Source organism: Taudactylus pleione, unplaced genomic scaffold (assembly GCF_031769625.1).
Source record: "Taudactylus pleione unplaced genomic scaffold, aTauple2 ptg000614l, whole genome shotgun sequence".
NCBI classification, from domain to species: domain Eukaryota; kingdom Metazoa; phylum Chordata; class Amphibia; order Anura; family Myobatrachidae; genus Taudactylus; species Taudactylus pleione.
Window position 1 is genome coordinate 235760 of NW_028285016.1, and position 14622 is coordinate 250381.

General features: G+C 40.9%; 1 protein-coding gene across 3 annotated transcripts in view; it reads right to left on the reverse strand.

Moving 5' to 3' along the window:
- Positions 1 to 1977: 1977 nt before the first annotated feature.
- The window catches only part of LOC148479705 (uncharacterized), an 88252-nt gene continuing 75607 nt past the window's right edge, over positions 1978 to 14622 (reverse strand). For 2 of the 3 annotated variants that reach the window (XM_088454419.1, XM_088454415.1), the window contains one exon: positions 1978 to 7898. In XM_088454419.1, coding sequence (XP_088310545.1) covers positions 6697 to 7898 — 1202 coding nt within the window. In that variant the 3' untranslated portion in view covers positions 1978 to 6696. The remainder of the gene's footprint in view (positions 7899 to 14622) is intronic. The other variant, XM_088454418.1, reaches the window with a different exon arrangement.

Genomic DNA, 14622 nt, shown 5'->3' on the forward strand with positions numbered 1-14622 from the left:
AAATAATTATACACTTTTTCTGCAATACTTTGAATTGATAAATTATCATATAGCCTCCATTTGTTCCTTTTTGCTAAACACCAATATGTGCTATGAATTCTTACATATTTCACTATATATTTATTTTATTTTATATTTTGGGTCATATATTCCCTGTGAGGGGCACTTTAATATATTATTCTCCTTCTCTTCTTTCTTTCTTTTCAAAGACATATAGGCACTAATAATATTTTTAGATTTTTTAGGCATTATTGATTTCATTATATTAATGGATCGGGAATATATATTTGTATAATTATATATGTATTCACACGGATGGTATACACTTAAGTTTCACATATATCAACAAATGTTATGTAATCTGGGTGTTCATATCACTTTAAACACTAAAAATTGAAATAACTCTCACAGACACACTTTACTTATTTTCATTTTTTGTTAACAGGTATATATACTATCTTACTAATTTTTCACGTATTTTTTTTTTAATTAGTATATAATAATTTTTTCACCTTATTTTCACTTCACGTTTTTCAGGTTGGTTTGATTAAGTTTTCATGTTTTTCTTTTCTTTTCTTCTCTTTCCTTTTCTAGTTTTATTTACACGTTCACTAATTTTATTTATTTTATTGGTGATATCACCTTCATTTTTATTATTAGAATTTATTATACATGAGTCATGTCACTAAATTATCACTGATTTACTTTAGGTTTTGTAACAGATTAATTTAAAGGGAATCCTTCATTTTACTTTATTATCTATTATAACCATCAATTTATTAGCATACAGTGGTTTTTATATATTATGAATATAGTTGAGGATAAGTGAATTTATTTATTTATGATACACACAAATGCCTGTAGTCATAATCAATTTTTATATAGCTGTGCAGTGTTGTGCATAGATTCATTTATAATAGATGAACACACATAGTAGTTTTTTCAAGTTATTCACCATATAGACATTTATTCTATCATTTCCATCATAATTTTATCCATGATTCCTTTATCTATTACTTTGGTCTTATTAAGCCTTTAAACTGGACATCAAAACAGAGACCAGTTACTAGTATTATCAATGTTATATTTATTAGATTTAACAAATTAAAATCTCTTTTTGACTATTAGATAATTGTAATCATTATCCCAAATAGTCACAGAATTATACTACACGTTTTCTATCCATTAGAGTACATGTAAATAGGTTAGTATCTAATTGAGTCTCACTGGGATCAGTGAACTCGGAATTTGATTACTCAATCCTGAATAGACACTATTGGTCTCCATAGCAGAGCAGTGTAGTCAAACCAGATCAGATGGGTGGTGCCAACATGACGTGACTTCACACGATTGGTTATCCAGACTTGAGACATCTTCCGATTGGACAAGGGCAATACATCCGGGTATATGAGGATACCTGGATGTTAGATTCGGCTTGCCTTGACAAAGCCAGTGTAGCGAAACGCCGCGTTGGTTAGCGGCGCGTGCAGCCTGACCTCATGTCTTACTATTTGTAATATTTATGTGTTGTGTAAAAACCGGAGAAATTGTCGACGGTGACAGTACCAACTGACACTTGCATTGCAGAGATCTATAGAGAGTAACACTTGGTCACATGGTTATAGTGTCTTATCTGCATATTTCCCAGAAATATTTGCTGTAACAAGCACAAACGGCTGTAAATGCTAATCAAGCTGATTCATGATTTTATAATGGGGATTTTTGATAGACACATTTCTTGATGTCTTTGGAAATAACAGGGAAGAGTCAACTAATAATAAAATTATATTTGCCACAAGTATCTTAATATACTATGACAACTACCCCCTGAGATTGTACAAGGATATAATGTTCTAAGAACAGATTTAATTTACCATACATCATAGAAGGACATGTGCTAGAGATCATTATTTTAATGTGATCCCTTTTTCTCTTGGTCAATTGACATCTGATATTGCAAATATACGGTTATTGAATTTGTGTCTGTACATGAGTTATATAATAACAATAAACACAAGCACACTTATAAATTGGCTGTACGGTAATACAGTTTATTATCAGTGGTATGAATCATACACTCCTGGAACTTCCTATAATTAGCGAATATTTATACGCCATTATTATTATATTGGGGAATCTATATCCCAAACACATTGGAGTGCTAATATATATATATATCACATATTACTAGCCAATCTTTATTAAGACATTATGGAGGCAGGTGCATGCGCCGCCACTTATTTTTAAATCACATTTTCTATCTTCATAACACACCTATATTTTACCAATTTTCGCTGTTTTTTTCTATATATATTAAATTATAATTTATTAAAAGTTATGTTTTAATTAATTGTGCACCACCCAGGACAGTTTTCTTTCCTTTCTTTTTGTGCTTATATGTATAATTCAGCTGTCAGTGGTAGCACCCCTCAATGATATTTTCTGATATTATATTAGGAGGGCTCTTGCTAATTTCTCAAACGATATAACCATTCTTGTGCGACTGTCATTGCTTCTAAAGCTTTGTCACAGTGACAGTCTGCCCAGAGGCACATGACCCATCACCCAGCCCCGCCCTCTCCCGCGTAGGTCTCAGTGCAGCCAGCACTGCTCGGATTACCCAAGTGATGATCCACGGCTAGCTGCTGGCTGTGGATCATCAGTTTGGTAATCCGATTGCTTCATTGCTCTATAGATGAGAGGGGAGAGTGGTCCTTCTCCGTCCAGCAGGGACTCGAGCCTCCGTCCCATACTTTTGGCAGTGGCTCCGATTATGTGGGGCCCAGCGGACACTGGCAGCAGGGGCAGTGGCTATGGGCCCCTGCACCACAGCGGGCCCCGGTGCAAGACACTAGCTGCACAGCCGCTAGTTCCGGCACCTAGCACTGACAGCACAGCTCCATGAAGCGCATTACTTGCCCTCAGGGTGCCCATTGGGGACAGTATGTTCGTGACTGCTGCGGCGCCCTCCTCAGTCTGGCGCTCTACGCGGCCACATACCTGTCGGGCCAGCCCTGCCTAGACCCATCATCTGCGCCCACGCTAATAGCTACAGGTTTCTCCTTACGCCATTTCCATTGCATCCCCTGCATCAGCAGCTGTGTTAAGATTTGTAGTGCTATTTGTTACTTGTCTACTGTATTGTGTTGTACTGTTTAACCCTGTACTGTCTTGTCATTTTGCCCTCTGTACAGCTCTGTGGAACACTTGTAGCATCCTATAAAGATGAATAATAATTCTAAAATGTTTACACATGAATACAAGGACTAGCGACACAGAAGAAAATAATTCTATTTGCATTGTTGGATTGTGTGTGAGAATTAACAGATTACAGTACTAACTGTATGAACTATCTCACGCTCTGTATTACAGAGTGTGACCAAAAATAATATTGCTATTGGCAGATTATATATTGTATTTTACTATATAACATCAATTTGATCTTATTGTTTGTTAGGTTCAAGGTCCTGCAACAAAAAGAACTAGAGTGTTTGGAAGGATTCAAACCTTTGTCCTTGTGCACTGTAGGACTGTGTTCCTGCTGGCTGAGCCACAGCGTTGACTGAATGTTCATAATTATTTTAACATAGTTGAACCTTGTAAACTGTCCCTGCTCCCTTCCGGGGCTTAGCCAATCTCCTGCAGGTTGGTGGTATTTACTGTAAGACCGGAAGTCAAGCCACTGAGTGCTGGTTGTATCGCCTGCTCCTCAAACACCTGCCTGTCTTGGAATGCTTTGACCTTGGATTGCTTTGACCTTGCCTGTTTCTTGGATTACCTTCATTTGCCACCTGCCCAGAACTTGGATTGGTGTTAATTATCTTGTTTGCCACCTGCACTATCATGATTGTGCCTCAGCCTGACCCTCATCTAACTAGTTGAACCACTTGATATCTGGCATATCTTTCAGTATCCTGCTCATTCCAGCTAGCCATGTCTGGTGCTCAGCCAGGAGACTGTGGCCTGCAGGTTATCAACTGTGAAGACCAGACTGCTTATAGAGTTCCCTGGTGAAAGCCTTAACCCCATTAGATTCTGTGCTCATGGGGTAAGTAGCGTCAAACCAGACTGGTCACTTCAGGAGCTCACAATTTGATGACTTCCATAAAATTTTCAACAGCCATTAAAAATAAGCTAGGGAATCAGGAATTCCCACTTAGGCACAAGTGTTGATGGATCAAGTTCAACTTTTAACGAGGCGGTGTAGGACTTCTCAATGTGTTACCACACAAACAAGCTAATTAGTCCAACCATATAGATCCAGTTTCATTAGCTAAACCTAAGATTAACTTGCTGGGCAGATTTTCTGAAGATCACAGACTCTTCCAGAATTTCCAGGACAGTTGCAAGCTCTATTTCCCTTTAAAGCCTGTCTCCCCTAGTACAAAGGTGCAAGTTATAACAACAAGGGTATATCACTAAGTATAATTAAGTAAAAGAAAATATTAGATAGGTATCATATATACCAATACACAAGAATGCAATAAGGCAAAGTTCACCCGACAGGGTAAATAAACTTCTATCTTCAGACCGATTTTCAGAAACTAGGTCTTTCCAAGGTTCCAATCAGTCAATTCAACGTACTGGACACTTCTTAATCTCTCAATGTTCCTCATCCATATAATGACATATAAGAGAGAAGAAAAGGGAACCAAAAATAGTGCAATACTGTAAGATTTTAATTCCGCACAATATATTCAGAAATTATCATACATATGATACATTTATATGTGTATATAATGCAATATAATAAAAACTCCACCAATAATCTTTGTAAGGACAGAGGTCTGAGACCATCTATTGGTAACAGGAGTCTGAATAAAATTACTACAGAAAATCAATACCCATTAGAGCTGATACCAGAATAGTTCGATCAATTCAGAAGGGGCATAAGTTTTTACTAAAATTGATCTGCAAGAGGCCGATTACTTAATATGGATGAGGGAGACAAGTGGAAGACAGGATTCTGTACTTACAAAGGTCAATGTGAATATCTTTTGACGCCACTCAGGCTCTGCAATTTCTCAGTGGTCTATCAGGACATCCTAAATCATGTTCTAAGAGACGTTTTAGGACTTTATCCTAGTTTAGTTGGATGAGATTTTGATCTACTCTACTTTTCTGCCATAATATCAGAAATAGGTCCACCTGTTATAAAAATTTAGAGGCAACTGGGACAATCAGTTGTTCGCCGAGTTAGAAAAATGTGAATTGAAAGTAACTTCATTCTCTTTATGAGATCCCAGTTTTAATCGAGTGTGGCACCACTCACAGCCTTAGTAAGGAGGTGAACCAATTTAGCCAGTCATTAGAGGAAGACTCTTAATTTGAATCCCTGAAAAAAGCATTTTAATTTTTATTGGCCCTCCATCATCCTGAGCTTGAAGTTGCGTTCATTATTGATGTGGAAGCCACTTATGCAGAAGCTGTCCCCTTTCAAGTGAATCCATCAGATGCCAGACTACACCCTTGAGCATGTTTATCAAGCAAGCTTTTTCCTTGTCAGAAAGGAATTATGACACAGGAATCACAGTACTATTGGCCAGCCATCAAATGGCCATTCTGTATATTGAATATGCCAAGGTTTTGTCTCAGACATGCTAGGTGGGCTCTTTTCTTTTTGAGATTTCATTTTAATATCACATATAGACCAGGTTCTAAGAATATCAAGGTAACTGCCCTCTCTAGTGTTTTCCTGCAACATATAAATCTCACTCCTCTTACAGCCATCATTCCACCTAATAAGATATAATGGATCATACCAGAGTTTTGCCGGCTCCTCAAAAAACTTGCTTGTCTAGGATTTTATTTGGTTTGAATTTAGTTGCTGACGTGGTTTGCTTCGGCCTTGCTTGGTTGCCTGTTCCCCTGACCCCGTCCTGTTTCACGGATTACCCTTGTTGGCCATCTGTCCCAAACTTGAGCTGTTGTTGGTTACTCCATTTGTCTGGCCATGGATTTTGCCATAGATGGGACTAGTTGAATTGGATAGAATCTTAAGATGGGTACACACTGACAGATATATTGGCCGATCAATTGATCAGCCAATATATCTGGAGCCCGTCGATCAGTGTGTAAATCGCGTCGGCTATGCTGCACAGCCGATGGACAGATATATCTGCAGACATAACTGTTCATCGGCAAGTGTGTACAGGCGATCAGCCGATCGTCCGTACACATGCAGCGGCAGCCCTGGTCAGCGAGACCCGAGGCTGCCTGGAAGATGATGGTTGTTCAGTGTATATAAACGACCATCATCTACAGATATATCAGCTAGGTGTGTACCCACCTTTATACTTCTGCCATGTCCTCCTCGTTCTAGCTAACCATGTCTGGTTCTTACCCAGAATGCCGTGACTTGGAAGATTTCTGTAGAAAAAACAGAACTCTTAGCAGAATTCCCTGGTGAAAACCTGAAGGTAGACTTTGCACCTTTGAGCTAAATAGTATCAAACCTGACAGGTCACTTCAGGGGCTCACAATTTGGTGAGGTCCATAACATTACTCTGCAGAGCGATACAGATATATAGTAGATTAAGGAAATGCAATAAGTTCCACGCATGAAAAATTTGTTCCAGTCTTATATTTATATACATACACAAATGCCTGTGTATGGTAATTTACAATGTGCTGTGCATATTGCAGTTATGTCAAAATAATATAAATTATATATTATAAGTATATATTATACAATATTTATTTGCTTTTATCCTCTATAACTTTTTGGTGTTTATCAAGATAGGATTTATGACTACATTTCCCACATTCAGAACAAGGAAACATTTTGTGACTTCTCTGATGTCTAACAAGATGTGATTCCTGTGTAAAACATTTCCCACACTCAGAGCATGGAAATGGCTTCTCACCTGTGTGACTTCTCTGATGTCTAACAAGATGTGATTCCCGTGTAAAACATTTCCCACACTCAGAACATGAAAACAGCTTCTCACCTGAGTGAATTCTTCTATGTGCAACAAGAGCTGACTTGTGCTTAAAACATTTCCAACACTCAGAACAGGGAAATGGTTTCTCTCCTGTGTGACTTCTCTTATGTATAGCCAGGTCGGATTTCTGTGTAAAACATTTCTCACACTCAGAGCATGTAAGTAATGTATGACTTCTCTCATGTGCTACAAGATGTGATTTCAGTGCAAAACATTTCTGACACGTAGAACATGGAAATGGCTTCTCACCTGTGTGACTTCTCAGATGTCTAACAAGATGTGATTTGTGTGTAAAACATTTCCCACACTCAGAACATGGAAATGGTTTCTCACCGGTGTGAATTCTCTGATGTGTAACAAGATTTGATTTCTGAATAAAACATTTCCCACACTCAGAACATGGAAATGGTTTCTCACCTGTGTGACGTCTCTGGTGTGTAACAAGATTTGATCTCTGTATAAAACATTTCCTACACTCGGCACATGAAAATGGTTTCTCACCTGTGTGACTTCTCTGATGTGTAACAAGATTTGATTTCTGCATAAAACATTTCCCACACTCGGGACATGAAAATGGCCTCTCACCTGTGTGACTTCTCTGATGTGTAATAAAATGTGATTCCCGTGTAAAACATTTCCCACACTCAGAACATGGAAATGGTCTCATTCCTGTCTTAGTTGGCTGATGGGTTTTAAACTCTGCGTTTTGAGTAAGATAGTTGGCATCTATAGAACAGGGAAAGGTCTTATGTACTGTAAGCGCTGTACCGATATCTGAGCTATCAGGGGAAAATTCCTCTCGATAAGACGGATTAGATGAAATATGTGTACCAAATAGTACGACATTTATCACTGGTGTAATTGGGTTTTCTCCGGAAGAATCAACTGTGATATCATCATCTTCTATTTCACCTCCTGGAGATAAACAGAGATGATCATCTACGGATGCAACTGCTGAAAATAAAAGAAATATATGAGAATATGAAAAGTTTGCTGTAACAAGATAAAGACTAAGTTAAAAGGTCCCTAAATTGCCATTAAATGAGTAAATGAAGATGCTTCATGATACAATTTATAACTCATGGACTGACATTGTAAACTGTGCTATATTCATATCAGTGTTTATATGCAGGTCAAGGAAGTGAGGAAGGGGAACAGTAGTTGAGGGCTATGTTAAGGGAGTGAGTAAAGTTTTATATGAGAGAGGGAAAAGGCCATTCTTATGTAAAGTTTAATTTATTTAAAATATACATTTTATTGGGACATCAATTAAAAAATGTCTTTTGTATTTTTGTTTCCATATTATTATCTAAATGATTAAAAAATCAACCCGAAATGCAAGTTTTGAGTGGTTTTGTATCTTAGTTCATTGATCAATAACAAAATTTTGTGAGCATTTATTGATCAATAAAAAGGGAAATATGAGTCTGTGAGTAATTTACCCCAATTAATCCGTAGGCCCCCAAAAAACCCCAGCTACATTTCTCAGCTATCAAGAGGATAGCAGCTATGAATTCCAGTGCATCAGAAAGGAACAGCAACATGTCACCAGCGTAGAGGGCCACCGTGTCCACCCATTGCTGTACCCTCAATTCTAGTATATACTGGCAATGTATTACACAAGATAGTGGCTCAATTGCAAGGGCAAATAGCTCTGGTGACAAGAGGCAACCCTGCCTTGTACCCCACCCCATTTTGAAGGGCACATACACATTAATACAGACTAACACCAGAATTAGAGTATATTAGTTTTATCCTGGATATATATTTAGGGCTTTTACTAAATCTGTAGAGAACTTTCCTCAGTCCCATTCAATGGAATCAAATACCTTGGTAGCATCCAAATACACCGCCAATTCGTATTTCAATTGCAAATTAGTGTATAATATCTGGAGATTAATTGATGCAGATTTACTTGGTTTAAAGCCAGTTGGATCCAGCAGGACCACCTCCCAAAAGACTCAATTTAATCGGATGGTAGGAACCATGGCCAGTATCTTTATATTAATAATAAGTAACGCGATCTGATGGAGCCAGAACTGAGGAGGCCCTTCCCCTATTTGAAAATCACCACAATTATCGCCTCTGACATGGAGCAGGGCAAAGTTGCAAGCTCATCAATCTCAATAAATAAATCGAAAACCCTACAGAGAAAGAAACGTCTATTTTTTTTATATAGCTCAATGGGTTTCCATCCACTCCCGAGTCTAGAATTTCAGGAACTAAACAGGCGGCACGAACATCCCTTGTCAGATGGGTCACAAAACTCCCAGCCTTACCAGCCTGAAAATACTGACCATGGTTAATAAACAGTGTCTCTTGGATTGAGTCATCCAGGAAACACGACTGAGTTTAGACATATGACTCAAATATTGCTGTTCAAGGTGCCTAAAATTATGTTCAAGCTCCAACGCTTTTTTTATTTGATACATTTTTAATCTCTGCAACACAGCCAATTAAGGACTCCCTCAGTACAGTTCTAAAAGCAACCCACAGTATGGAAAGCGTAGTTGTGGTTATTGAGGGAGAAAAAACAACAATGCACCGATCCTCCGACTTTGGCCCAGCACCCAATGGAGTTAACTAGAAGGGGTTGAACTTCCAGAATCTTTGACCCTTGGGTGCATCTACATTCAGGGACAACATTAAAGAAGTATGGTCTGATACCTCCCTAGCCCTGTATTTCACCCTGCAATCCGTGGTGCTACTTAGCGAGATACAAGTGCAAGGTCAATTCTAGAAAAGGATTTGCTGGGAAACATGAAAATGGAGCCCTCAGTGGAATGTGGACATGCCAATTATCATCCAATCCAAGTTCATTCACAAAGTTAGTGACGGAATGATTGGACTCCATTATATTACTGAAATCTTCCACACAACAAGCTGGAGCTTCGGCACTTCACTGGAGTATGGGGGGAATAGCCAATATACATACAGGTATGGAGTTAATTGTAGCTCTAATATACTCAAAACCACCACATGGATCTGTCTGGACTTGTTCTAGCACAAAACAATCTCTTGTGGATGAGAACTGACACACCCTTAGAATAAATGGAGAGGACCATCCAAACAAAGATTTACGTAAAGCCAGAGTTCGACTTCCCACCAAATGCATCTCTAAGTGGCAAACAATACAAGCGCTAGCTTTCTTGCCCTAATTGAAATCCCTTCATGATCCTGGTGAGATATGACTATTATCATCCACAATTAGACAATGCAGATAGGTAGCCCAGGACCCCTTGACATGAAGACCCAGGATGAAGAAGCCCAGCGAGACCAGATAGACAGAAAACACAACCAACAATTTGTAAAGATAACAAAGTAAAATTGCAAACACAAGACCAGGAAACATATCATAGTGGAGGTAGAATCCCAACTAATGCCTAAAATCCGCCCCCCCATATCCCCCATTCATACCCTGTACACCACAATCCAATTCAGCATACATGGATCCCTAAAACTTAAGAGCTAATAACTACCAAACATCCCACCTCCCCAGGAATAGGGAAACACACCTGGAAGACTAGCAGCAGAGGAATAAAGCCCTGAAACAATGGTTCCACCGGCCTATCCCCCACTTAGATATTGGAATCAGAACCTCACCCATTGTATAAACAGGCAATGAGTTGCATAGCAAATAGACAGACATATGGCAAACCTGAACAGCAGCTATACAATTGAATTTCACAATATACAGTAGCAGAGGATTAAGGATACTAACGGTAGAGGAAAGGGTCCATCAGCGATCCATTAGCACCCGATCAGGAGCTTTTGTTGTCCAACCAGGAAACAGCTTCGATAGAAGAGTTAAAAAGATTGAGTAAGAAGAATACTAGTGAGAAAGTAAAGGGTCCATCAGCGATCCATTTGCACCCGATCAGGAGCTTTTTTGTCTAACCAGGAAACAGCTTAGAAAAAAAAAAGAATTAAAAAAAATTAGTACGTCCCTCAGCGACGTACTAAGGAATGCCTATCGGAACAGCATAGATCCAAACTGCGTCCGTCGGTGGTGACTATTGGGACATATGGAGAATTGGACAATCAAGTCCCAAGATCGTACACACTTCTAAATTGGTTGGGTGATTGGCAATCTGGTCTCCTGAATAATAGAAAAATCTTCTGAGAAGACCAGATAATCAAGATTGATTAAAACCAGAGGTTATGGGAGTGTACACAGTCTACCAATATCTGACCATCTGGATGGTTGGATTGGATGAGATTTGGACAAGTGTGTACCCAACTTTATGTGTCTGATTTTACCTAAATGGGGAATGAAAAGGTAACCTGCCCTTGTTCCAGTAGGAAAGAGGCCACTGTCTCATTACATCTCAGTTGTCTCTTTTCGGAACACTTGTCCCCCAGTGTCTACAAGTAGTTCATCACTTAGATGGCTGAGCCTTGTACCAGTGTGGTTTTTGGCACCAGTTGTCACAGAGTCACCCATCCGGTAACAGTGAATGGAAGTTCAAAGCAGCTGTAACTAAAAAGGGAGGTACACTTTCCAGCAGCAGTCATTTAAAAGGGAAACCAGACTGGTCTTTGTAGTGGTGATCCCTTCAGAGTACAGAAATACTCGGAAATACTATGCTCAGTGTTTATTGGTCGAAAGCAAGCAGAGGTAAGTCCAGATCAGTAGACAATGCCAAGTCCATTGGTCAGGCAGGATAAAAAGCTGAGGAGTATGTTTGGTCTCCCAGTTCCCGCTTGGTCTGCTAGTGAAAAGCCCCCGCTCCCTGGAGTTACAGAGAAATCACCTCTGTCCTCCTGAGCAGGGTGCTTTTCTAGGCAGTAATATGATGCTTCCCCTTATTAGTGTTGTCAATGAGCCGATTATTGCTATTTATCAGCAATTGGGGGTATTAACTCATATAACCTGTGACCTTCCAACTTCACATCAACACCACCCCCCAAAACGTCCATTATATAATATGTAACAACATAGGTAGCTGTCGTGTTACTATACTATTGAGTACTGCTCAATCAAATATTATTACTTCAAATATTATTACTATTAGGGAATATTAATGTCACACGTGTTACTGTACAGGAAGGATCATGAGAAATGCAACATCTGGTGGTGCACTGGTAAGATCATGGGTAATGATACATTGGGTAGTGGAGATGGAGGATCATGGGTAATGTTACACAGGGTAGTGCAGATGGAGGATTATGAATAATGTCACATGTGGTAGTGCAGATGGAGGATCATTGGTAATGTCACATGGGGTAGTGCAGATGGAGGATCGTGGGTAATGTCACATGAGGTAGTGCAGATATAGGATCATGGGTAAATTCACACAACGCCTCAAGACCATTTGATTGGTAATGAAATCACTATGGTGACGTCATTTGTAATGATATTTGAAATATATGAGAGAGCAGGAGTATAATAGGGGCTGATGGCTCCTGATGTATGAGATACACCAGAGAGTGTGGGGAGGAGACTGGTCAGATCTCTGGGCTGGTAACACACAGTGACATGATGTGAGGAGGAGAGCAGGAGTATAATAGGGACTGATGGCTCCTGATGTATGAGATACACCAGAGAGTGTGGGGAGGAGTCTGGTCAGATCTCTGGGCTGGTAACACACAGTGACATGATGTGAGGGGGAGAGCAGGAGTATAATAGGGCTGATGGCTCCTGATGTATGAGATACACCAGAGAGTGTGGGGAGGAGACTGGTCAGATCTCTGGGCTGGTAACACACAGTGACATGATGTGAGGGGGAGAGCAGGAGTATAATAGGGGTTGATGGCTCCTGATGTATGAGATACACCAGAAAGTGTGGGGAGGAGACTGGTCAGATATCTGGGCTGGTAACACACAGTGACATGATGTGAGGGGGAGAGCAGAAGTATAATAGGGCTGATGGCTCCTGATGTATGAGATACACCAGAGTGTGTGGGAAGGAGACTGGTCAGATCTCTGGGCTGGTAACACACAGTGACATGATGTGAGGAGGAGAGCAGGAGTATAATAGGGGCTGATGGCTCCAGATGTATGAGATACACCAGAGAGTGTGGGGAGGAGACTGGTCAGATCTCTGGGCTGGTAACACACAGTGACATGATGTGAGGGGGAGAGCAGGAGTATAATAGGGGCTGATGGCTCCTGATGTATGAGATACACCAGAGAGTGTGGGGAGAAGACTGGTCAGATCTCTGGGCTGGTAACACACAGTGACATGATGTGAGGAGAGCAGGAGTATAATAGGGGCTGATGGCTCCTGATGTATGAGATACACCAGAGAGTGTGGGGAGGAGTCTGGTCAGATCTCTGGGCTGGTAACACACAGTAACATGATGTGAGGGGGAGAGCAGGAGTATAATAGGGGCTGATGGCTCCTGATGTATGAGTTACACCAGAAAGTGTGGGGAGGAGACTGGTCAGATCTCTGGCCTGGTAACACACAGTGACATGATGTGAGGAGGAGACAAGGAGTATAATAGGGGCTGATGGCTCCTGATGTATGAGTTACACCAGAGAGTGTGGGGAGGAGACTGGTCAGATCTCTGGGCTGGTAACACACAGTGACATGATGTGAGGGGGAGAGCAGGAGTATAATAGGGGCTGATGGCTCCTGATGTATGAGATACACCAGAGAGTGTGGGGAGGAGTCTGGTCAGATCTCTGGGCTGGTAACACACAGTGACATGATGTGAGGGGGAGAGCAGGAATATAATAGGGGCTGATGGCTCCTGATGTATGAGATACACCAGAGAGTGTGGGGAGGAGTCTGGTCAGATCTCTGGGCTGGTAACACACAGTGACGTGATGTGAGGAGGAGACCAGGAGTATAATAGGGGCTGATGGCTCCTGATGTATGAGATAAACTAGAGTTTTGGGAGGAGACTGGTCAGATCTCTGGGCTGGTAACACACAGTGACATGATGTGATGGGGAAAGAAGGAGGATAATAGGGGCTGATGGCACCTGATGTATGAGATACACCAGAGAGTGTGGGGAGGACACTGATAAGATCTCTGGGCTGGTAACACACAGTGACATGATGTGAGGGGGAGAGCAGGAATATAATAGGGGCTGATGGCTCCTGATGTATGAGATACACCAGAGAGTGTGGGGAGGAGACTGGTCAGATCTCTGGGCTGGTAACACACAGTGACATGATGTGAGGGGGAGAGCAGGAGTATAATAGGGACTGATGGCTCCTGATGTATGAGATACACCAGAGAGTGTGGGGAGGAGACTGGTCAGATCTCTGGGCTGGTAACACACAGTGACATGATGTGAGGGGGAGAGCAGGAGAATAATAGGTGCTGATGGCTCCTGATGTATGAGATACACCAGAGAGTGTGGGGAGGAGACTGGTTAGATCTTTGGGCTGGTAACACACAGTGACATGATGTGAGGGGGAGAGCAGGAGTATAATAGGGGCTGATGGTCCTGATGTATGAGATACACCAGAGAGTGTGGGGAGGAGACTGGTCAGATCTCTGGGCTGGTAACACACAGTGACATGATGTGAGGGGGAGAGCAGGAGTATAATAGGGACTGATGGCTCCTGATGTATGAGATACACCAGAAAGTGTGGGGAGGAGACTAGTCAGATATCTGGGCTGGTAACACACAGTGACATGATGTGAGGGGGAGAGCAGGAGTATAATAGGGCTGATGGCTCCTGATGTATGAGATACACCAGAAAGTGTGGGGAGGAGAC